General features: G+C 42.4%; 1 protein-coding gene across 2 annotated transcripts in view; it reads right to left on the bottom strand.

Annotated features, from left to right (window-relative positions):
• LOC123492170 (coronin-6-like) overlaps positions 1-22,870 on the bottom strand; it is a 103,655-nt gene that overhangs the window by 18,763 nt on the left and 62,022 nt on the right. For both annotated transcript variants that reach the window (XM_045224206.1, XM_045224205.1), the window contains exons 3-5: positions 3,516-3,638; positions 590-719; positions 166-344 (exon numbers count right to left, since the gene is read on the bottom strand). In XM_045224206.1, the coding sequence (XP_045080141.1) occupies positions 166-344; positions 590-719; positions 3,516-3,638 (432 nt within the window). The remainder of the gene's footprint in view (positions 1-165; positions 345-589; positions 720-3,515; positions 3,639-22,870) is intronic.

A 22,870-nucleotide genomic window follows, 5' to 3' on the forward strand; every position in this document is an offset into this window, starting at 1 on the left:
GAATACAGTCCACACTGCTGTTTGTAAAATTAACCACCACCTCCCTCCCTCCCCCCTCCCCTCCCCTTCCCCAACTCACCGCCTCCCTCCCGCCTCCCCTCCCCTCCCCTTCCCCAACTCACCACCTCCCTCCCCCCTACCTTCCCCTCCCCTCCCCCAGCTCACCGCGACCACCTCTCTCTTGCGGGGGTCACATACGCGGAGGCGTCGGTCCTTACAGGTGGTGCAGAACAGGCTGCCGTTACGGTTCCAGCTGACGTTGTAGATGAGGTCTGGGTGGTCGTCCATGGAGATGAGCGCCTCGCCAGTCCCCACGTTCCATATTATTATCAGGTTATCACTGCCTGGGGGAGGAAGGGAGGGAGGGAGAGGGAGTAAAAGTGTGTGTGCGTGTGTGTGTTGGTGTACCTACAGTGAGTTGTATGGTGTGTGTGTTTCTGCAGTGAGTTGTGTGTGTGTGTGTGTGTGTGTGTGTGTTTGTGTACCTGCAGTGAGTTGTGTGTGTGTGTGCGTGTGTGCGTGTGTGCGTGTGTGCGTGTGTGCGTGTGTGGTCCATGTGTGTGGCGTGTGTGTGTGTGTGTGTGTGTACCTGCAGTGAGTAGTATGTTGCGTGCAGTGGGGTGCCAGGTGACAATGCCGACGCGTTTGGAGTGTCCCTCCAGGACAACGATGGGCTCTGATATGGGCCGGGTCCCCATCTGGTCAGGGATCTGCCACACCTGCAGGGGGACACAATATAACTTAACACCTACAGGGGACACAAAACAACGTTACACATATAGGGGGTCACAAAACAACGTTACACATATACACAAAATAATGTTACTTAACGCACACTGTTTTTTCAAACACACACACACACTCTCGGCCCTACGCGCACACACACACACAAACAATCTCTAATAATCTAATGATAGCTGATAGCCATTTTAGCTGGTCCGGTAATCCATGTCTTTCTCTGTGAAGTCCAGAGGATGACATCACAACTAAGGCCTCCTCTACTCAGGGCCTCTACAACTGGTGACGATACCAAGCCTGGACAGCTGCATCTATCTATCTATCTATCTATCTATCTATCTATCTATCTATCTATCTATCTATCTATCTATCTATCTATCTATCTATCTATCTATCTACCTATCTACCATCTACCTATCTACCTATCTACCTATCTACCTATCTACCTATCTACCTATCTACCTATCTACCTATCTACCTATCTACCTATCTACCTACCTACCTATCTACCTACCTACCTACCTACCTACCTACCGTGGGGAAAAAAAAGTATTTAGTCAGCCACCAATTGTGCAAGTTCTCCCACTTAAAAAGATGAGAGAGGCCTGTAATTTTCATCATAGGTACACGTCAACTATGACAGACAAATTGAAAAAGAAAAATCCAGAAAACCACATTGTAGGATTTTTTATGAATTTATTTGCAAATTATGGTGGAAAATAAGTATTTGGTCACCTACAAACAAGCAAGATTTCTGGCTCTCACAGACCTGTAACTTCTTCTTTAAGAGGCTCCTCTGTCCTCCACTCGTTACCTGTATTAATGGCACCTGTTTGAACTTGTTATCAGTATAAAAGACACCTGTCCACAACCTCAAACAGTCACACTCCAAACTCCACTATGGCCAAGACCAAAGAGCTGTCAAAGGACACCAGAAACAAAATTGTAGACCTGCACCAGGCTGGGAAGACTGAATCTGCAATAAGTAAGCAGCTTGGTTTGAAGAAATCAACTGTGGGAGCAATTATTAGGAAATGGAAGACATACAAGACCACTGATAATCTCCCTCGATCTGGGGCTCCACGCAAGATCTCACCCCGTGGGGTCAAAATGATCACAAGAACGGTGAGCAAAAATCCCAGAACCACACGGGGGGACCTAGTGAATGACCTGCAGAGAGCTGGGACCAAAGTAACAAAGCCTACCATCAGTAACACACTACGCCGCCAGGGACTCAAATCCTGCAGTGCCAGACGTGTCCCCCCTGCTTAAGCCAGTACATGTCCAGGCCCATCTGAAGTTTGCTAGAGTGCATTTGGATGATCCAGAAGAGGATTGGGAGAATGTCATATGGTCAGATGAAACCAAAATAGAACTTTTTGGTAAAAACTCAACTCGTCGTGTTTGGAGGACAAAGAATGCTGAGTTGCATCCAAAGAACACCATACCTACTGTGAAGCATGGGGGTGGAAACATCATGCTTTGGGGCTGTTTTTCTGCAAAGGGACCAGGACGACTGATCCATGTAAAGGAAAGAATGAATGGGGCCATGTATCGTGAGATTTTGAGTGAAAACCTCCTTCCATCAGCAAGGGCATTGAAGATGAAACGTGGCTGGGTCTTTCAGCATGACAATGATCCCAAACACACCGCCCAGGCAATGAAGGAGTGGCTTCGTAAGAAGTATTTCAAGGTCCTGGAGTGGCCTAGCCAGTCTCCAGATCTCAACCCCATAGAAAATCTTTGGAGGGAGTTGAAAGTCCGTGTTGCCCAGCGACAGCCCCAAAACATCACTGCTCTAGAGGAGATCTGCATGGAGGAATGGGCCAGAATACCAGCAACAGTGTGTGAAAACCTTGTGAAGACTTACAGAAAACGTTTGACCTGTGTCATTGCCAACAAAGGGTATATAACAAAGTATTGAGAAACTTTTGTTATTGACCAAATACTTATTTTCCACCATAATTTGCAAATAAATTCATTAAAAATCCTACAATGTGATTTTCTGGATTTTTTTTCCTCCTTTTGTCTGTCATAGTTGACGTGTACCTATGATGAAAATTACAGGCCTCTCTCATCTTTTTAAGTGGGAGAACTTGCATAATTGGTGGCTGACTAAATACTTTTTTCCCCCACTGTATCTCTCTCTCTCTCTCTCTCTCTCTCTCTCTCTCTCTCTCTCTCTCTCTCTCTCTCTCTCCTCTCTCCTCTCTCTCTCGAATCTGTCTCTCTCTCTCTCTCTAGAATCTGTCTCTCTAGAATCTGTCTCTCTCTCTCTCTAGAATCTGTCTCTCTCTCTCTAGAATCTGTCTCTCTCTCTCTAGAATCTGTCTCTCTCTCTCTAGAATCTGTCTCGCTCTCTCTCTAGAATCTGTCTCTCTCTCTCTAGAATCTCTCCAAAATCTCCCATAAGTGTTCAATTGGGTTGAGATCTGGTGACTGAGACGGCCATGGCATATGGTTTACATCACCGTTCGCATCCCAACCCTCACCGCTCGCATACCACCCTAATGCCCCCCCCGCCCACTATAGTACTCCTCATGAGACAAGAGCCATGGGATCTTTAGCAACCGCAGAGAGTCAGGACCTTGGTTTGACAGATCATTAGAAGAACAGCAGTCCGCTTCTTGGAAACACTGACAGTTCATACATGATTATGATGTTCATCTACACTACAGTAAGAACAGAACGACTGACAGATAAACAGAGCAACCGATACACACACACACAAACACACACACACACACACACACACACACTCAGGCTGCCAGCGTTACCATGGCGGTGGTGTCCTCTGAGCCGGATGCCAGGATGTTGTCGTTGTGAGGGCACCAGTCGATGTCCAGGACGGGCCCAGTGTGGCCAGTTACCAACGGGTGGTTCTTATCCAGACGACCCATCTACAACGCACACAGGACAGGACAGAAAGGAGGATGACATCACTGCACTATACCTAGTCTCTTCATTACTCTAGTTAGTACACTCTACGTTCTAGCAACAGCAATACGGATGTTTGAAGTTATGCCCGACGTTTTAGAATGTCTATATAATATCGATGTGGTTCCTGAGATGTTAAACATCCGATAATCTCTGCACAGCGGGACTGCAATAAGGAACGCAACCATAATTCCACTCTACATATTAGGAGAGGGAGACCGGGGTTGGTTGTCACTGTTTTCTCTGGTGTATTTCTCTGGTGTGTATTTCTCTTGTGTATTTCTCTGGTGTATTTCTCAGCACCAGTATATTCCAAGACAACAGGATCAACGTGTTGGGTTGAAACCCTTTTATCCTCTTATGTCTTATTCCAACATGGAGTTATTAGCCATCAAACACACTCTGTCCACTTGACAACCAGACCCCATCGTGCTATGTAGCTTCTTCCTGTTGTAACAGGAAGTGAAGGAGTACAGCGCACAGCCTTAGAAATAGCCTTTCTTAGATAGAACCATATTCCTAACAAAACCACATGACATTTTGAGTACATTTGTGTGTGTGTGTGTGTGTGTGTGTTTGCACATGCGTGTGTGTGTGTGGGTGTGGCAATGAAGGGAGCTTGGGATTTATTGTACAGTGGCAGTTGGATTGTGACAAGGGCGTTTCCATGTAAAAGGCACTAACATGGGAATTTGGTGTCAAATGAAAGCTACGAGGCTATATTTCTCAGAAATCAAGGCATATATAAATGTTTCAAACATTTTCCATTCTAAAAATGAGGAATAAGCAAAGGCTTTTATTTCTGGTCAAACAGATGGGTCTTAGAAAACAGTAGTAGAGTTCAGGACATTAGAGTAGAGTACAGCAGAGTACAGTATAATTTACTGTGGTCCTCTGTAGCTCAGCTGGTAGAGCACGGCGCTTGTAACGCCAAGGTAGTGGGTTCGATCCCCGGGACCACCCTTACACAAAAAAAATAATAATGTATGCACGCATGACTGTAAGTCGCTTTGGATAAAAGCGTCTGCTAAATGGCTTATTATTATTATTATTACTGTATTGTACTGTAATGTACTGTACTGAACTCTACCGCTGTGCTCTACTGTGATGTCCAAGCCTGTGAAACATATACGTCTGTGATTGGTACAGATTTGGTCCGGACCAACCAAATTTGGTCTAAATTATAAAAAAAAAATTCTACAGATCTACACAACCTATTCCACATTTTCAAAGTGAAAGAACATTTTAGAACATTTTTCCAAATTAATAAAAAATCTAAAAATGAAGATGTGTATTGTCAAGTATTGTGGTGGCAGCCTCATGTTATGGGTTTGCTTGTCACCGGCAGAAACTACGGAGTTTGTTAGGATGAAAATACATTTGAAAGCAGCAGATAAAAAGTTAGAAGAAAACCCGCCTCAGTCTTCTGAAAACCTAACCCTGGGATATAGTTGTATTTTTCAGTGGGACAATTACAAGATGTTTAATGCCAAAGACACACAAGAATGGCTTTCCAAGAGGTGTTGAGTGGTCCTGAGTGGTCCAGCCGCAGTCCTGACTTAAAGTTGCTTGAAAACCAGAGACAAGGTTTGAATATTGCTGCCCATCAATGACTCCCAACCAAATTTTGGCGGTTTTGGCATCTTCCTTGCTGAGCGGCCTTTCAGGTTATGTCGATATAGGACTTGTTTTACTGTGGATATAGATACTTATGTACCTGTTTCCTCCAGCATCTTCACAAGGTCCTTTGCTGTTGGTCTGGGATTGATTTGCACTTTTCGCACCAAAGTATGTTCATCTCTAGGAGACAGAATGCGTCTCCTTCCTGAGCGGTATGACGGCTACGTGGTCCCATGGTATTTATATTTGCGTACTATTGTTTGTACAGATGAACGTGGTACCTTCAGGCGTTTGGAAATTGCTCCCAAGGATGAACCAGACTTGTGGAGGTCTACCATTTTATTTCTGAGGTCTTGGCTGATTTCTTTTGATTTTCCCATGATGTCAAGCAAAGAGGCACTGAGTTTGAAGGTAGGCCTTGAAATCCATCCACAGGTACACCTCCAATTGACTCAAATGATGTCAAATTAGCCTATCAGAAGCTTCTAAAGCCATGACATCATTTTATGGAATTTCCCAAGCTGTTTAAAGGCACAGTCAACTTAGTGTATGTAAACTTCTGACCCACTGGAATTGTGATACAGTGAATTATAAGTGAAATAATCTCTGTAAACAATTGTTGGAAACATTACTTGTGTCATGCACAAAGTAGATGTCCTAACCGACTTGCAAAAATTATAGTTTGTTAACAAGACATTTGTGGAGTGGTTGAAAAACGAGTTTTAATGACTTCAACCTAAGTGTATGTAAACTTCCGACTTCAACTGTATTTAGACTCTCCAACCCTCTAATATATACCTTTTTTTTTTTTATCTCTCCCTCTCTCCTACTCTTCCTCCCTCTGTCTGTCCATCCCTCTAATATATAACCATGTCTATCTCTCCCTCTCTGAAGTGAAGATCATATTCAGCCACTTCAGTTTGCTCCTCAATTCACCTTGGTTGAAGAGTGAGGGAGCGGAGCGTTCCTTTCATTTATCTCTCCCTCCCTCTCTCCCACTGTCCCTCCCTCTTTCTGTCCATCTAATTATCTCTCTGTCTTTCAGTCTGTATGTCTATTTCTCAGTAATAGTTGACAGTTCAGATTCAGTCAGTATCAGAGATCAGAAGATGTTCCCCGCCCCAAAACACTATCCAAGTGATCTGCTTAGAGGGAAAACTCGTGAGAATCTGTAGGCCAAATGACCCGTAAGGACTTGGTCAATATCGTCCTTTTATGGTCTGGGTCCGTATGTTTAAAAAACCCAGTCTCTGAGTAGGAGTGTTAGGCAGGGGGACCTGCTCTGTCTAAGGGAAGGTAAACAGGAAACCCTGCTCTGTCTAAGGGAAGGTAAACAGGAAACCCTGCTCTGTCTAAGGGAAGGTAAACAGGAAACCCTGCTCTGTCTAAGGGAAGGTAAACAGGAAACCCTGCTCTGTCTAAGGGAAGGTAAACAGGAAACCCTGCTCTGTCTAAGGGAAGGTAAACAGGAAACCCTGCTCTGTCTAAGGGAAGGTAGGGAAACCCTGTTTTAGGCACCACCTTGCTGTGTGAGGATAGACTGAGGAGAAACACCTCAGGAGCTTTGTCCTCCATTGACAGACAGGAGAAGACAGATAACACGAAAAAACTCATAACACCTCACTAGACTTCAACACCGGCTGAATTCTTCCCCTAGCATGGACGTGTATACAGACCGAATAAGAAGGCCAACAAACGCACCCTGTTACAAACGCACCCTGTTACAAACGCACCCTGTTACAAACGCACCCTGTTACAAATGCAGCCTGTTACAAACGCACCCTGTTACAAACGCAGCCTGTTACAAACGCAGCCTGTTACAAACGCACCCTGTTACAAACGCACCCTGTTACAAACGCAGCCTGTTACAAACGCACCCTGTTACAAACGCAGCCTGTTACAAACGCAGCCTGTTACAAACGCAGCCTGTTACAAACGCACCCTGTTACAAACGCACCCTGTTACAAACGCACCCTGTTACAAACGCAGCCTGTTACAAACGCAGCCTGTTACAAACGCACCCTGTTACAAACGCAGCCTGTTACAAACGCACCCTGTTACAAACGCACCCTGTTACAAACGCAGCCTATTACAAACGCACCCTGTTACAAACGCAGCCTGTTACAAACGCACCCTGTTACAAACGCAGCCTGTTACAAACGCAGTCTGTTACAAACACACCCTGTTACAAACACCAGCATAGAAAGAAAAAGACGGTAGCATGACGTTCTATTGCTTTGATGCAATACATTTATTATTTAGCCAACGTTTCTGCTTATATTTAGCAGCTTTATTGAGGAAGAATTTTACTTACTATGACTGTGACATGTGGTTTTCCTACCTAGCTACCTTGAGATGAATGCACCAACTGTAAGCAAAAATGTCATGTAAAAATGTTTTCACAGCAAGATGGCCTTCATCAATGTTTTGCGATAAAGCTAAAGCTAAAGCTAAAATAAACGGCTAATTACGCCTCGAATGAATGGCAGCTCTTATCTCACCAGTCTAGAACTAAATCCTCAGAGAATCTGATCTCTGGGAAATGTCTTGGCAGGTTTTACTAAACAGGTGGTTAGTTAGTCTGAGCCTTGCGTTGGTTGTAGGAACAATCCTCTCCAGTCAGTGAGTGTAACCCGGAGAGAGAGAGAGAGAGAGAGAGAGCAGTTTACGTAAGATCAGACTAAGCGTTCGGTTTCGCACCAGGTGCAAAGTTACCAGCTGTTATGTTTTAGAGGGGATATCTATACTTATCTATCTATACTTATTAAGCTATACTAATCTATCTATACTTGTCCTCCCGAGTGGCGCAGTGGTCTAAGGCACTGCATCGCAGTGCTAGCTGTGCCACTAGAGATCCTGGTTCGGATCCAGGCTCTGCCGGCCGCGACCGGGAGACCCATGGGGCGGCGCACAATTGGTCCAGGGTAGGGGAGGGAATGGCCGGCAGGGATGTAGCTCAGTTGGTAGAGCATGGCATTTGCAACGCCAGGGTTGTGGGTTCGATTCCAGTATAAAAATGTATGCACTCACTAACTGTAAGTCGCTCTGGATAGGAGCGTCTGCTAAATGACTAAAATGTAATGTAAAATCTATCTATACTTATCTAGCTATACTAATCTAGCTATACATATTTCCTGTTAACATATTTGTTCTTCCGGTAGTTCTATTGTTTCTGTGTTCCCTGTGGGAAGAAACAGGTGCAGTTCTATTGTTTCTGTGTTCCCTGTGGGAAGAAACAGGTGCAGTTCTATTGTTTCTGTGTTCCCTGTGGGAAGAAACAGGTGCAGTTCTATTGTTTCTGTGTTCCCAGTGGAAGGTGCAGAACTTTGCTCTGGTGCACGAAGCAAACACTTCTGGCCCAAGAGAGAAGACCCCTATAGGTGTGAAAGGTGAGGCTCAGGGGGGTAGAGCTTACTGTACACACTCACACACATAGACATTAGAGGTGTACTCTCACACATAATCACAACATTGACTGAATATATCTTTTGAATTGACCTAAATCGTGTCCACAGTATCAACTCTGTTTCCTTCAGGCAGATCAGCTGGACTAGGGAAAGGTAACACACCACTCTGACATTCTCAACGTAAACACTGAGACCTCAGACCCAGCTAGGACCACTGTAGATCAGCTACCTAAAGTAAGTATATTTTTTTACCTGTCAACTGTCAAACTCAACTGTCCAACCCTTAACACAGAAAGCTTATCATGTTCAAAATATTGGGTTAAATCATCTCTAAGTAACTTCAAACCAAGGCTGGGATTCAAACAAACCTACATACGGTGCATCGCACTGCACTTGACCACTACAGGCAATTTCCATGACTTTAGCAGAGATCACATTCGCTGTAAATGACACGGATATCGGTTAAAACATCGATTACCTTTAAGTCAAGTGCAGTGCGATGTTAGCACATTCTGTTCTGGTTGAATCATGACCCCCTGTCATTGAGTTGATTTCAATGGGTCACACATTTTTGAATATTGTGAGTTTGCCCTATCACTCCCATTTGGTTAGCAGTGGCAATAGAGTTAAGATAGTATTAGTAGTGGCTTTTGAAACAAATCAAACCATGGATGACTGTCTTTCAGCCAATAGACTGCTTTCAGGATAAGTTAAGAAAATACAGGTAAAGGTCAAAAACAGATATCCCTGACCTCCAGACCCATCCCTCAGCTGTTTACCAAAAGAAGTGGCAGGGTTACTGCTTTGTTATTGTTTCAACTGCCGGATTGCTCCTTTTAAGGGCTGACCGACCTTAGAGAGGGGCAGGACGAGCAAGGCTCCGCCCCACTGGACTCCACGATGACGGCCAGGAACTTTGGGTTGACGGCACAGAACGAGATGTCCCACGTCACCTTGGAAACGCGTATGTCATCGTAGCCCTGCTCCGTCTTCACCGCCTGGCGAAGACGTGCCGGAACTTACTCTGTCGATGCGATGCTGCGACTCATCGCTATAGAAACAAGGGAGGGAGGGGTCGGGGGGGATAAAGTTGAGTGAGAGAGGGTAAGAGAGAAAGAGGGAATGAGAGAGAGAGAAAGAGGGAGTGAGAGATTGACAATCTCAGATATATACAATTTCCATCAATCAATCATTTAATCAATCATTCAATAATTTTGGGAAATACTTATTGACCAAGAGAAGTGGTATGAATCCATACAAAATACAAATACAACTTGAATCATGTGACTGATCTCACCTCCTCCATTGAGAAGCTACACTCTAAAAGACATGATGGGTTGTTTGGATGACCCAACTGCTGGGTTGCAGGCGTTGGGTCACTTAGTTGGATTGTTCTTTAAAAACTGCTGGGTTATTGATGCCGGGTTATTGAGATATGACCCAGCGGGTCAGATCAGAAGACTAGTTGCGTGGCTTTCAGATAGTTATTTTTGGTCACCTGTGAGAGGAAATGTCATCATCTGTTCTGTTGTATTGTCATCACATCTTAAGGTTGAACACTGACACTGTTGTAGCGTTAACAAGTGTATGAGTTCCTAAAGTGCCTATGCATATCCCAATGTTGAGATAGGTAAATAATAATGTTGTGAAATGTATATTAGAATATGTCATGTGCAAAAAATATTCTAGGAGAAATGAAATGTATAGTGTATAAACTTAACATGATGAACAGGAATGACATTTACAAAGCAGCACATCTTATCTAACTTTGCTGTTTAGTATAGTATAGACACCGGAGTTTCCTAACCCGTTCACAGGATTGGTAGCCCTTTCCTGTAGTCGAATGATCTAGTGGCCTCATGGGTGGAATGTTATTCATATTTTTCATAATTTCATAATGAATAAACATTATTTCAAAAATACCCACTGAAAATCTGGTGTTTCTATGTCAAACGGTTTTGTTATATTTCAGTCTTCTGTAATGTATACCTAACAAAAATATGAACATGTAAAATGTTGGTCCCATGTTTCATGAGCTGAAATAAAACATTTTCCATAAGCAGTAAAAAGCTTATTTTGCTCAGATTTTGTGCACATTTTTTTTGCATCCCTGTTAGTGAGCATTTCTCATTTGCCAAGATAATCCATCCACCTGACAGGTGTGGCATATCAGGAAGCTGATTAAACGGCATGATCATTACACAGGTGCACCTTGTGCTGGGGACAATAAAAGGCCACTCTGAAATGTGAATTTTTGTCACAACACAATGCCACAGATTTCTCAAGTTTTGAGGGAGCGTGCAATTGGCATGCTGACTGCAGGAATGTCCACCAGAGCTGTTGTTAGAACATTTAATGTTCATTTCTCTACTATAAGCCCCCTCCAACATCGTTTTAGAGAGTTTGGCAGTACGTGCAACCTGCCTCACAACCGCAGACCACGTGTATGGCGTCGTGTGGGCGAGCGGTTTGCTGATGTCAACGTTGTGAACAGAGTGCCCCATGGTGGGGATGGGGTTATGGTATGGGCAGGCATAAGCTACGGACAACAAACTAAGTTGAATAACCACGCCAGCCCAGGACCTCCACATCCGACTTCTTCACCTACTGGATTGTCTGAGACCAGCCACCCGGACAGCTGATGAAACTGTGGTTTTGCACAACTGAAGAATTTCTGCAAAAACTGTCAGAAACCATCTCAGGGAAGCTCATCTGCGTGGTCGTCATCCTCACCAAGGTCTTGACCTGACTGCAGTTCAGTGTCGTAACCAAATTCAGTTGGCAAATGCTCACCTTCGATGGGCACTCGCACGCTGGAGAAGTGTGCTCTTCTCAGATGAATCCCGGTTTCAACTGTACCGGGCAGTTGGCAAACAGTGTGTATGGCGTCGTGTGGCCGAGCGGTTTGCTGATGTCAACGTTGTGAACAGAGTGCCCCATGGTGGGGTTATGGTATGGGCAGGCATAAGCTACGGACAATGAACAAAATTGCTATTTTATAGATGGCAATTTTAATGCACAGAGATACTTTGACGAGATCCTGAGGCCCATTGTCGTGCCATTCATCCGCCACCATCACCTCATGTTTCAGCATTATAATGTACGGCCCCATGTCGCATGGATCTGTACACAATTCCAGGAAGCTGAAAATGTCCCAGTTCTTCTATGGCCTTCATACTCACCACATGTCACTACCCATTGAGCATGTTTGGGATGCTCTGGATTGACCAATATCCAGCAACTTCGTACAGCCATTGAAGAGGAGTGGGGTAACATTCCACAGGCCACAATCAACAGCCTGATCAACTCTATGCGAAGGCGATGTGTCGCGCTGCATGAGGCAAATTGTGGTCACAGCAGATACTGATCCACGCCCCTACCTATCTTTTAAGGTATCCGTGACCAACAGATGCATATCGGTTTTCCCAGTCATGTGAAATCCATAGATTAGGGTAAAATTAATTTATTTCAATTGACTGATTTCCTTATATGAACTGTAACTCAGTAAAATCCTTAATTGTTGTGTTTATATTTTTGTTCATTGTATATGAGAAAAAAGAAGAAACCCACACACTGCTCTTGATAGTATCACTGCTCTTTATTAAAGGGGAATGGAAACACTTTAGGATGTAAATCTAAGCAAAGAGACGCATTCAATCCACTAATCTTAAACATGTGCATTTAACATAACACCTCTATATTTAGTATTTTGATCGTCAACAAGGTTTATTTGAGCTATGGTCAGCGCCGACCGACCATCATCAACATCGCTGACTTCGGAGTCAAGCAAAAGCCAGACTGAGGCGACACGAGTCAATGGAGCCTGAGGTAGCGTTAACCGGTCATGAGTCATGACTGTTGTTGGACGAGGCTAGCGTTAGACACTGGACTACTTTGTTGCAACACTAGTTGAAGGTAACTAGCTAATTGCGTCTGAAGTGTTTTGTGTAACACCCCCCCAGCAACTAACGTTAGCAAGCAACTCAACTGCAACTAATATTGCAACACAGTTTCTCTGTGTAGGTCTGTTATTAGGTAGTTACTCCAGCTATCTTCCACCTAAGATAAAGTACTGTAATACATTTTGTTAACAGATTTGTCTTTGGAATGTTTTGTGAGCTCCACCTCATTTAGCTAGACTGAAGTTGACATAGCTAATGTTTGCTGAAAAATAAATGTCCCTGTGTGTGTGTGTGTGTGTGTGTGTGTGTGTGTGTGTGTGTGTGTGTGACATAGCATACAAGACAGATAGCTTGTTAACGCCAACCAATATATTTGGGTTCAGTTGTCTTAACAAAACGTTTGTTTGTGTTCAGGAGGACATCTTCATCCCTGAGAAGGTTTTCATCCTGGAGGAGACTGTGCAGGAGGAGGCAGAGGAGGTTTTCATCCTGGAGGAGACTGTGCAGGAGGAGGCAGAGGAGGTTTTCATCCTGGAGGAGACTGTGCAGGAGGAGGCAGAGGAGGTTTTCATCCTGGAGGAGACTGTGCAGGAGGAGGCAGAGGAGGTTTTCATCCTGGAGGAGACTGTGCAGGAGGAGGCAGAGGAGGTTTTCATCCTGGAGGAGACTGTGCAGGAGGAGGCAGAGGAGGTTTTCATCCTGGAGGAGACTATGCAGGAGGAGGCAGAGGAGGTTTTCATCCTGGAGGAGACTGTGCAGGAGGAGGCAGAGGAGGTTTTCATCCTGGAGGAGACTGTGCAGGAGGAGGCAGAGGAGGTGCATGCAAATCCATGTTAGTTCTATCCGCCACAGACGGAGCTGACGGAGAGTGAGTTGAGTGAAGACCAGGACTCGCTGTATGAACCTGAGAGCTCAGAATCACAATCATCACAGTGTGAGCCAAGAGATAATATGGAAGAGTGTGTGCAAGATCCGAAATACAGTTGAAGTCGGAAGTTTACGTACACTTAGGTTGGAGTCATTAAAACTCGTTTTTCAACCACTCCACACATTTCTTGTTAACAAACTATAGTTTGGGCAAGTCGGTTAGGACATCTACTTTGTGCATGACACAAGTAATTTTTCCCACAATTGTTTACAGACAGATTACTTCACTTATAATTCACTGTTTCACAATTCCAGTTGGTCAGAAGTTTACATACACTAAGTTGACTGTGCCTTTAAACAGCTTGGAAAATTCCAGAAAATGATGTCATGGCTTTAGAAGCTTTGGATAGGCTAATTGACATAATTTGAGTCAATTGGAGGTGTACCTGTGGATGTATTTCAAGGCCTACCTTCAAACTCAGTGCCTCTTTGCTTGACATCATGGGAAAATCAAAAGAAATCAGCCTCCACAAGTCTGGTTCATCCTTGGGAGCAATTTCCAAATGCCTGAAGGTACCACGTTCATCTGTACAAACAATAGTATGCAAGTATAAACACCATGGGACCACGCAGCCGTCATACCACTCAGGAAGGAGACGCGTTCTGTCTCCTAGAGATGAACGTACTTTGGTGCGAAAAGTGCAAATCAATCCCAGAACAACAGCAAAGGACCCTGTGAAGATGCTGGAGGAAACAGGTACAAAAGTATCTATATCCACAGTAAAACGAGTCCTATATCGACATAACCTGAAAGGCCGCTCAGCAAGGAAGAAGCCACTGCTACAAAACCGCCATAAAAAGCCAGACTACGGTTTGCAACTGCACATGGGGACAGAGATCGTACTTTTTGGAGAAATGTCCTCTGGTCTGATGAAACAAAAATAGAACTGTTTGGCCATAATGACCATCGTTATGTTTGGAGGAAAAAGGGGGATCCTTGCAAACCGAAGAACACCATCCCAACCGTGAAGCACGGGGGTGGCAGCATCATGCTGTGGGGGTGCTTTGCTGCAGGAGGGACTGGTGCACTTCACAAAATAGATGGCATCATGAGGAAGGAAAATTATGTGGATATATTGAAGCAACATCTCAAGACATCAGTCAGGAAGTTAAAGCTTGTTCGCAAATGGTTCTTCCAAATGGACAATGACCCCAAGCATATTTCCAAAGTTGTGGCAAAATGGCTTAAGGACAACAAAGTCAAGGTATTGGAGTGGCCATCACAAAGCCCTGACCTCAATCCTATAGAAAATGTGTGGGCAGAACTGAAAAAGCGTGTGTGAGCAAGGAGGCCTACAATCCTGACTCAGTTACACCAGCTCTGTCAGAAGGGATGGGCCAAAATTCACCCAACTTATTGTGGGAAGCTTGTGGAAGGCTACCCGAAACGTTTGACCCAAGATAATCAATTTAAAGGCAATGCTACCAAATACTAATTGAGTGTATGTAAACTTCTGACCCACTGGGAATGTGATGAAAGAAATAAAAGCTGAAATAAATCATTCTCTCCACTATTATTCTGACATTTCACATTCTTAAAATAAAGTGGTGATCCTAAGACAGGGAATTTTTACTAGGATTAAATGTCAGGAATTGTGAAAAACTGAGTTTAAATGTATTTTGTCTAAGGTAAACTTCCGACTTCAACTGTATATAGTGTTTGTTTACATTTTCTTTGTTTACAAATGTTGGCGTAAAACAAGCTTATATTTGGGGTTCTGATCAGGTACGACAATTGAACTAAGCTCATGAGGCATTTATAAATTAGATTATTCAAGAATCAATGGTTACATATCATTAATTTATAAGTGCAAAAATGGATGTAGCAACTGCTGATTGCCCCTTTAAAGGTATGCTGCTGTTCTTTGTCTATTGATCTTGTGCATGAGGCAAAGACTTGCAATCACAAGCCTTTTATGTGAATCCTCTTCTTGTTTCATTGGAACTTTTACAAACACCTTAATAACCCTGTAACTGACTATGTATTTTTGTAATCCTGTTTCTTTTATCTGTTTCCACTACCATGTAAATGACATATCTTTTTTAAGTATCCTTTGATTCAACTAGCTGCCCAGTGTAGTTACCATTCCTTTCCAATAGGTGGCAGACAAAGCTAGTTGAAGTCACTGCTCTAGCAACAGGGACCGGGATTAGGAGCAGGGTTGGGAACCACTGTTGGGGGTACTGGAGGAGCAGGGTTGGGAAACACTGTTGGAGGTACTGGAGGAGCAGGGTTGGGAAACACTGTTGGAGGTACTGGAGGAGCAGGGTTGGGAAACACTGTTGGAGGTACTGGAGGAGCAGGGTTGGGAAACACTGTTGGAGGTACTGGAGGAGCAGGGTTGGGAAACACTGTTGGAGGTACTGGAGGAGCAGGGTTGGGAAACACTGTTGGAGGTACTGGAGGAGCAGGGTTGGGAAACACTGTTGGGGGTACTGGAGGAGCAGGGTTGGGAAACACTGTTGGGGGTACTGGAGGAGCAGGGTTGGGAAACACTGTTGGAGGTACTGGAGGAGCAGGGTTGGGAAACACTGTTGGAGGTACTGGAGGAGCAGGGTTGGGAAACACTAATAGAATAAGATGAGATAAGATATGATATTAAAGTACTTTATTAACTGTTCTGATACTGATATTACTGATTTGTTGTTTGACAAACTTTTGAATGAATAGAAACTAGGGTTGAATATTTTCCCGGTATTTTACAAATGTTCCATCCCGAGAATAAATCACTTTTCTCCCGGGTAACTCTGTATTTCTCACCAAAACCAGAAGTGTCATTCGAAAGTATTATAAAGCATATAAATATGTCTAGATTTGATTAGAGCTTTGATCTGCCTTAAAATTCAAACCTGAGCCTGATGACCCATATATTAAATACATTTCATGAGCCCTACAATAACAACATTTAATGAGCCCAAGCCCAAAAAAGGCCAAATGATTGTACTGTTATCCAATACATATATAATATAGGCTACTGCACATTATGCATGACAGAAAAACATAAAAGCCCATAGATGTAGCTAGCTATATAAAAGCCCATAGATGTAGCTAGCTATATAAAAGCCCATAGATGTAGCTAGCTATATAAAGCCCATAGATGTAGCTAGCTATATAAAAGCCCATAGATGTAGCTAGCTATATAAAGCCCATAGATGTAGCTAGCTATATAAAAGCCCATAGATGTAGCTAGCTGTATAAAAGCCCATAGATGTAGCTAGCTATATAAAAGCCCATAGATGTAGCTAGCTATATAAAAGCCCATAGATGTAGCTAGCTATATAAAAGCCCATAGATGTAGCTAGCTATATAAAAGCCCATAGATGTAGCTAGCTATATAAAAGCCCATAGATGTAGCTAGTATCGTATATGAAGATTATGACGTTGTTGATGTTTTAAGTGGAACCGGAGAGGACGTTGATTTTAGTATCAAGAGGGAATGTTTTAGTGTAACGCCACATACAACAGACAGGAAGTGTGTTGTAGACTGGTGAGACTGGTGATTGGCCAGAAGAGGGAGCCCCCGTCTTCTTGCATTGTTTATAAGTAGGACCTAAACGAAGAAGGAGTCAGGAGCATTCAGATTATTTTGGACGGTGCTCCTCCAGACACCGCGGGTCTGTAACTTATGCTGTAACCTCGTGATTTTAATAAAAGCCTCTAACACGGTGCAGCCTAAGCGGACTCTTTGTTGACAGCAATAATTGCCAGCATTCTCCCGATACGACAAATGGCGCCCAACGTGGGGCTGGTCTGCATCTCTCCTTTGCTCATTCATAGCCGCCAGGCTAACTCCGGTCTGAAGTCATGACCAGGCAGGGGTGAGTGTTCCTCACAGCTTGGTTTGGGTACTGCGTGTGTACACTGGAGAGGTGTACCATATGTGCCTCGTGGCGTTATTGCTGTCGACTAGGAGGCTGCCTAAAATGTTATTCCATTGGAAACGGCAGATAATTGGAATTTTAGAGCATAAAACGGTAGGAATTAAGTATTGGCAGGTGTACAATTAAGGCAGATATGCGCATTCATTAGGGCACTGTACCGATTAAAGACCCCAGGGGGGCCATTTTAGATAATGGGCCGACAAATCCGCGTGCACGATAGAATGTGCATTCGGTGGGTTTTTAAAGAGAACTCGGTTTGATGGGATTTATCTGATTGTGATTATGACTCGACTCTCGTCCGACGGGGGGTTTGATTGGGTTTAATTTCTCGGTGTAATGGTCATTTTAGCCACGGTAGCACAAAATGGTAGGGAAATATGTCAAGTGAATAAGGGCAGTGCAGGATGCTTATGTGTGTGGTAGGCCGCAGTTAGCTAAAGGCTAAGGCTAATGTTAATGCTAAATGCTGGAGTGTGGTTCATGCCACCTTGGACATAGCGGCTAATGCTAAAGGCTAAATGCTAATTGTGTTGCGTGCTACATGCTAACGTGTCCTTAGAGGGCCGTTGCGATGGGATAAGCCTCTTAAACTTGTTTGTGTGTATGTGGAATTCAAAGTTCTACGCAAATGTGAGCTCTGTTATGTGTTATGTGTGATTATAAGGTATAAAATAGTGAAGCTGTAGCGTAATGCTATCGTTCTGTTGTGTGGCAATCGTATTGTTAGATGTATGCGCATGCGTTTAATTTTATGACACTACACTACAAAACGTGGGATTTGGAGTTTATGGCACGAGATTAGGAGATGTTGGGTTCCGGTACTAAACTACACCACGAGGGGATGCTAAAACTACAACAAAGGGGATTGTGGGTACAGGGTCATATCTCTGTGGGGCCTGCGTGTCGCAGGGGGAAACAGAGAAATAGACAGACAGAGGAGAGATTTTAACACGAATCTTCTAGTTGTTACATCGGCGGTTGGTTAAAGATGAAACTTGTTTTGTGACCTATTGAATTGATAAATGAGAGAGATGTTGACGGATTATAATGAATTAAATTAAATGACGATTAAAATTAAATTAAATGTTTTTGAGCTATCGATAATTATTCCTGAGTTAATTCTTAGAGCGAATGTAGAACGAACGAATATTGAATGGTTGGAAATACTCAGGGATTGCATTAACTACTAAAATGTTATTCTGTGTGTTTGTTCTTCTGTCATATGAGAGGAGCAATAGGACTAGACGACAGACGAGAGAGAGAGAGGAGATACAGGAAGTGCTGACGTGACATCACGTGACGAGGCAGAGGATCGGATCAGATATCAGGCTAGTTCACAAAATATGTGATGTAATGACAATTTCACATAGGCTTGGCAAATACTCATTTGAATAAAATTTGCATTTTGGAGGCTATGTGCATCACTGGGGTTGATTGGAGTTGTGTTGGGAATCAAGGACTGACATTATTCTGTAAAATAAACATAATTAGGTGCTGATAGAGCAAGGGGGTTTATGGGAATTGTAGTATGGTAGGATTAGAGGGCTTTGTTTTTGGGATTGCTTTGAAGTTGACTAACTTACATTTACTTTCCTGATGGGTTGTGGTAAGATAGCCACTAATTGATAAATTGTAGGATAGCATATAGAAATAAAAATTGATTTTAATTATTCATACTTTTTAATTGATTTTTTAATTGATTTTTTATTTTAATTGGAAATGGTTTTGATAAAGGGAATTGATTGAATTTTTTCATATTCATATTTTGGTTGATTGGATTTTTTTTTTTTTTTTTTGTGGGTTGTTTAGGTTTATATTAATAATTAGAGGGGGGAAGCCATAGGCTATATAGGCTATAGAGTCTAAAATAAGATAATTCACAATAAAGGAATATAAAAGGGTTGTTACAATGGGGCAAAAGATATCAAGACTATACATTTACATTTTAGACATTTTAGTCATTTAGCAGACGCTCTTATCCAGAGACTATGAAGTCAGTACACCGGTTGATATAGTGCATAGTGGTAATCCTTTAACTAAAGTGTTGCTAGGTTATCTGGCAAGTGAAACAAAAGTTGCCCTTCATTCTCAAACAAAAATTGATAAAATATTCCAGCGATAAGATAACCAAAGCTATAGAGATAAGGCTAAAAAGTAGAGCTTAGGGATGTTTATCCTCAGCTTCCAGTGATCATCCAGGAGGGTGATTGTTGCATCAGAGATGAAGATGAACAAATAGTAGATAGACGACAAGCAGAAACGACGATAAAGATGAATCCAAAACTCCAGAAGTAAGAAAAACCGAGATGTCTGGAAACTAAGAGAAGAATGAGGTTCGGAAAGATGAAGACAGCGATAAAGAGGAGACTAAAGGTGCTGTGTATTCAAAAGGAGGTTATCCTACAATGACTAGCAAAGAAGAAATAGAGATATAGACCGATGTTTATCATGCCTGGATAAAGCAAATAGTTTAGAAGAAGTAACACAGCTGAAGATACAGAAGAGGAGAAACTGCTGAGAAAAGGATCCCAAGAATTGGAGGAGAATAATACAGTGAGACCAAAGGAAAAAGGCCACTAGTAAGAAGATGATGGAAGATGATATTTCGAGGACAGAGCTTAGAATATAAGCTGTTGAAGAATCCTGATATGTCAACAACAAAGAACAGGACGAAGAAACTCTCAAACTCAATCATACAACTGGTGGAGAAGAGAAGCTTTGGTTATGAAGAATCAGAGTGAACCAAATCAACAATCACTACTACAGCTTCAACTGAACAATAACAAATGCAATTGTACCAGCCAAGAGGGGTACCAGGTGTTTCATATCCACAGCCAGTTTCTGGACAGACACAGAGTTGGAGAGGAAGAGGACGAGAAGGCTTAGAAGGAGGAGGAAGATTTCAGCTACACTTCCAGCAACTTTCAGAAGACTGTTATAATTATGGACAGGTTGGTCACTTTACCTGTTGGTGCAATGCGCCAGGAGGGAACAACAGAGAACATTTTTAAGGAAGATACAGGGGTCAGTCAAGATCACCTGTTCTCCAGGTGAACCCTAAGGATTCTAGAGCCTAGAAGATACGAAGGGGGGTGTCAGCTGAGAGCATCGATTAGAGAAGAAGAGAAAATATCCAACAATTGAAGTAAAAACAGGACTATGAGAAGTGATAGTGAATAGTGGAAAAACTTCTGTGTTCAGCCTAAAGAGGTTAAACATCTCACTATGTATAATTAACTAATTAGGATAGGGATTTGAGGTAGTAAAACAGCTGATTACTCTTAAGGAACCAATGGAGCTCTTCTATAAAAATCAAAGAGAAATTAAAATAGACATACTAATATTAGGACATAAACCTATTGCATTTTTGGGAATCATTTGCTTAAAAAGATAATATCATAGGAAGGATGATAATCTATTAGATTGCCTATTAGACAATCTGTCTGAAAAATAAAGTTAAAAGGGGTGACTGTTATTCTGGGTTACATTCTTACACCAAGAGATTTCAGGCTAGGCTAAAAGGGTGTTTAGTCATTTGCCAAGTCTGTGTGTGTGAAGTCAGAAGCAGGTGGGGACTTTCCCAATCACGTATTCTAAAAAGTGGTGGTAAAGGGATTTTGTGAATAAATCAGTGGAAGTAGAGGTTTTTAAAGGTTAGGACAAAAGATTAGATTAAAATAAGTTGGGAGAACTAGGTTGAAGGAACTCTAAGACAGTAAGCTAAGTTTCAAAGTTAGTAGTAAGACAGAGAGAGAACAGTGATGAAGGACATTCTAGAGGTTAGTGGGAAGATATGGTAGGAGTTTAGATCTGTTAGGAGCAGATGCATTGAGAAAGTATGCGTTGCTGAATGATAAGAGAAGATTGAGGGTGATTGAGTATCTATATTTACAGTTTCCAGCAGGAAGATCAAGGTAATTATAGGTGTATTTGTTAGTCCTCTGTAGCTCAGCTGGTAGAGCGCGGCGCTTGTAACGCCAAGGTAGTGGGTTCGATCCCCGGGACCACCCATACACAAAAAAAAAAAAATGTATGCACGCATGACTGTAAGTCGCTTTGGATAAAAGCGTCTGCTAAATGGCATATTATTATTATTATTATTATTATAATCAAAAGTTTGAAAGTTTAGAGGTAGGACTGAGAGTGGGAAAAAGTGACACTAGTGGTGATAGATGGAAGTACAAGTAAAGAGTTCAAAGTCTTAGGGGAAACTAGGGATGAAGTAACAATAAGGACATTAACACTTCAGTATATTAAAACAACAGTGAGAAGCAATTTAACTCTTTCAACATTGATAGTTATTAAAGCCATAAATATATCGCATTTGATTATAAGGGAACCAAGAGCTCCAGCACCAATTTTAGACTAAAAGACTGGTTTTAGGGTTAGGATGGGAACGTTCTTCCCACAGGGAGAGATAATTAAGGACCAGAAGTAGAAGCTGTTGCACCTAGTCAAAAGAGGTATTATTTTGCGTAATGTCACAGAGAAAGATCAGGGAGAATATATGTGTACTTATCTAGTGCAAGCATTAGAATTTGTTCCGGTTAAGAATTATTGGTTAAAAGGCTATGTAATTCATAAAGTAACGCTTATAATGGAAGAGTTGAGGTCTGTTGTAGCCTCCACAGTCATTGAGGGAGTTCAGGAGGAGTAGATTACAGTAGCCACTCCAACAGTAGATAATACACAGAGGATAACGGGAACTTTCGCACTAGAAGTAATTAAGGTTGATACATCAACTAAATCAACTACTTTAATGGTAACTTTGGAAAGAAATTAATGATACGATGGCAATAGCAAATGTAGGAAGTATGACACCGACAACAACTTTTCTGAAATTAAAGGGGGTAGCAAGAAGCATAATATCATGGAGGACAGGATGAGGTCTTTGATTTTAATGACAGACAAGGAGAGGTATCTGATCAGTACCGCTCGTTAGGGAAGAGAGAAACTAAATGGAGTGGTTTGATTCTTCTGTTGTGAAAATTAGAGATAGATGGGCAGGTTCCAGCAGCTCATTCTGTAAGATCAGTGAGGAATCTTGAGGGTCCATGTCTGTTGAGAATTCCAGTCAAATATTTTAGGGATGGTTGCTCGACCTCTATCAAGTATGTGTCAATTTTATGCTTTGTCATGACTGTGGTATCAACAACAGTCAGTAACAGATAAAATAATGTCGTTGTCAAAACATTTGTTTAAGCCTAGGTTTAGGTATTCTTGGTTAAATGAATTACCCTATGGGAATTTGTAGACGGTAAGGAAAATCAGGTAACAGCAAACCCTGAATATTTGGAGGTAAAACCAGTGAGGATTAAAAGTTGTTTTTGTTCTAATAAAACATATGATGTAAGGGGTATGTTTATGGGAATATCAGATTGTGATGATTATATGATGACTTTGGATAAGCATGACCTTAAGGATAGTAATGAGAAATATAATGTTACTTTTTATGTT

The sequence above is a fragment of the Coregonus clupeaformis genome, chromosome 13 (genome assembly GCF_020615455.1).
Source record: "Coregonus clupeaformis isolate EN_2021a chromosome 13, ASM2061545v1, whole genome shotgun sequence".
NCBI lineage: Eukaryota > Metazoa > Chordata > Actinopteri > Salmoniformes > Salmonidae > Coregonus > Coregonus clupeaformis.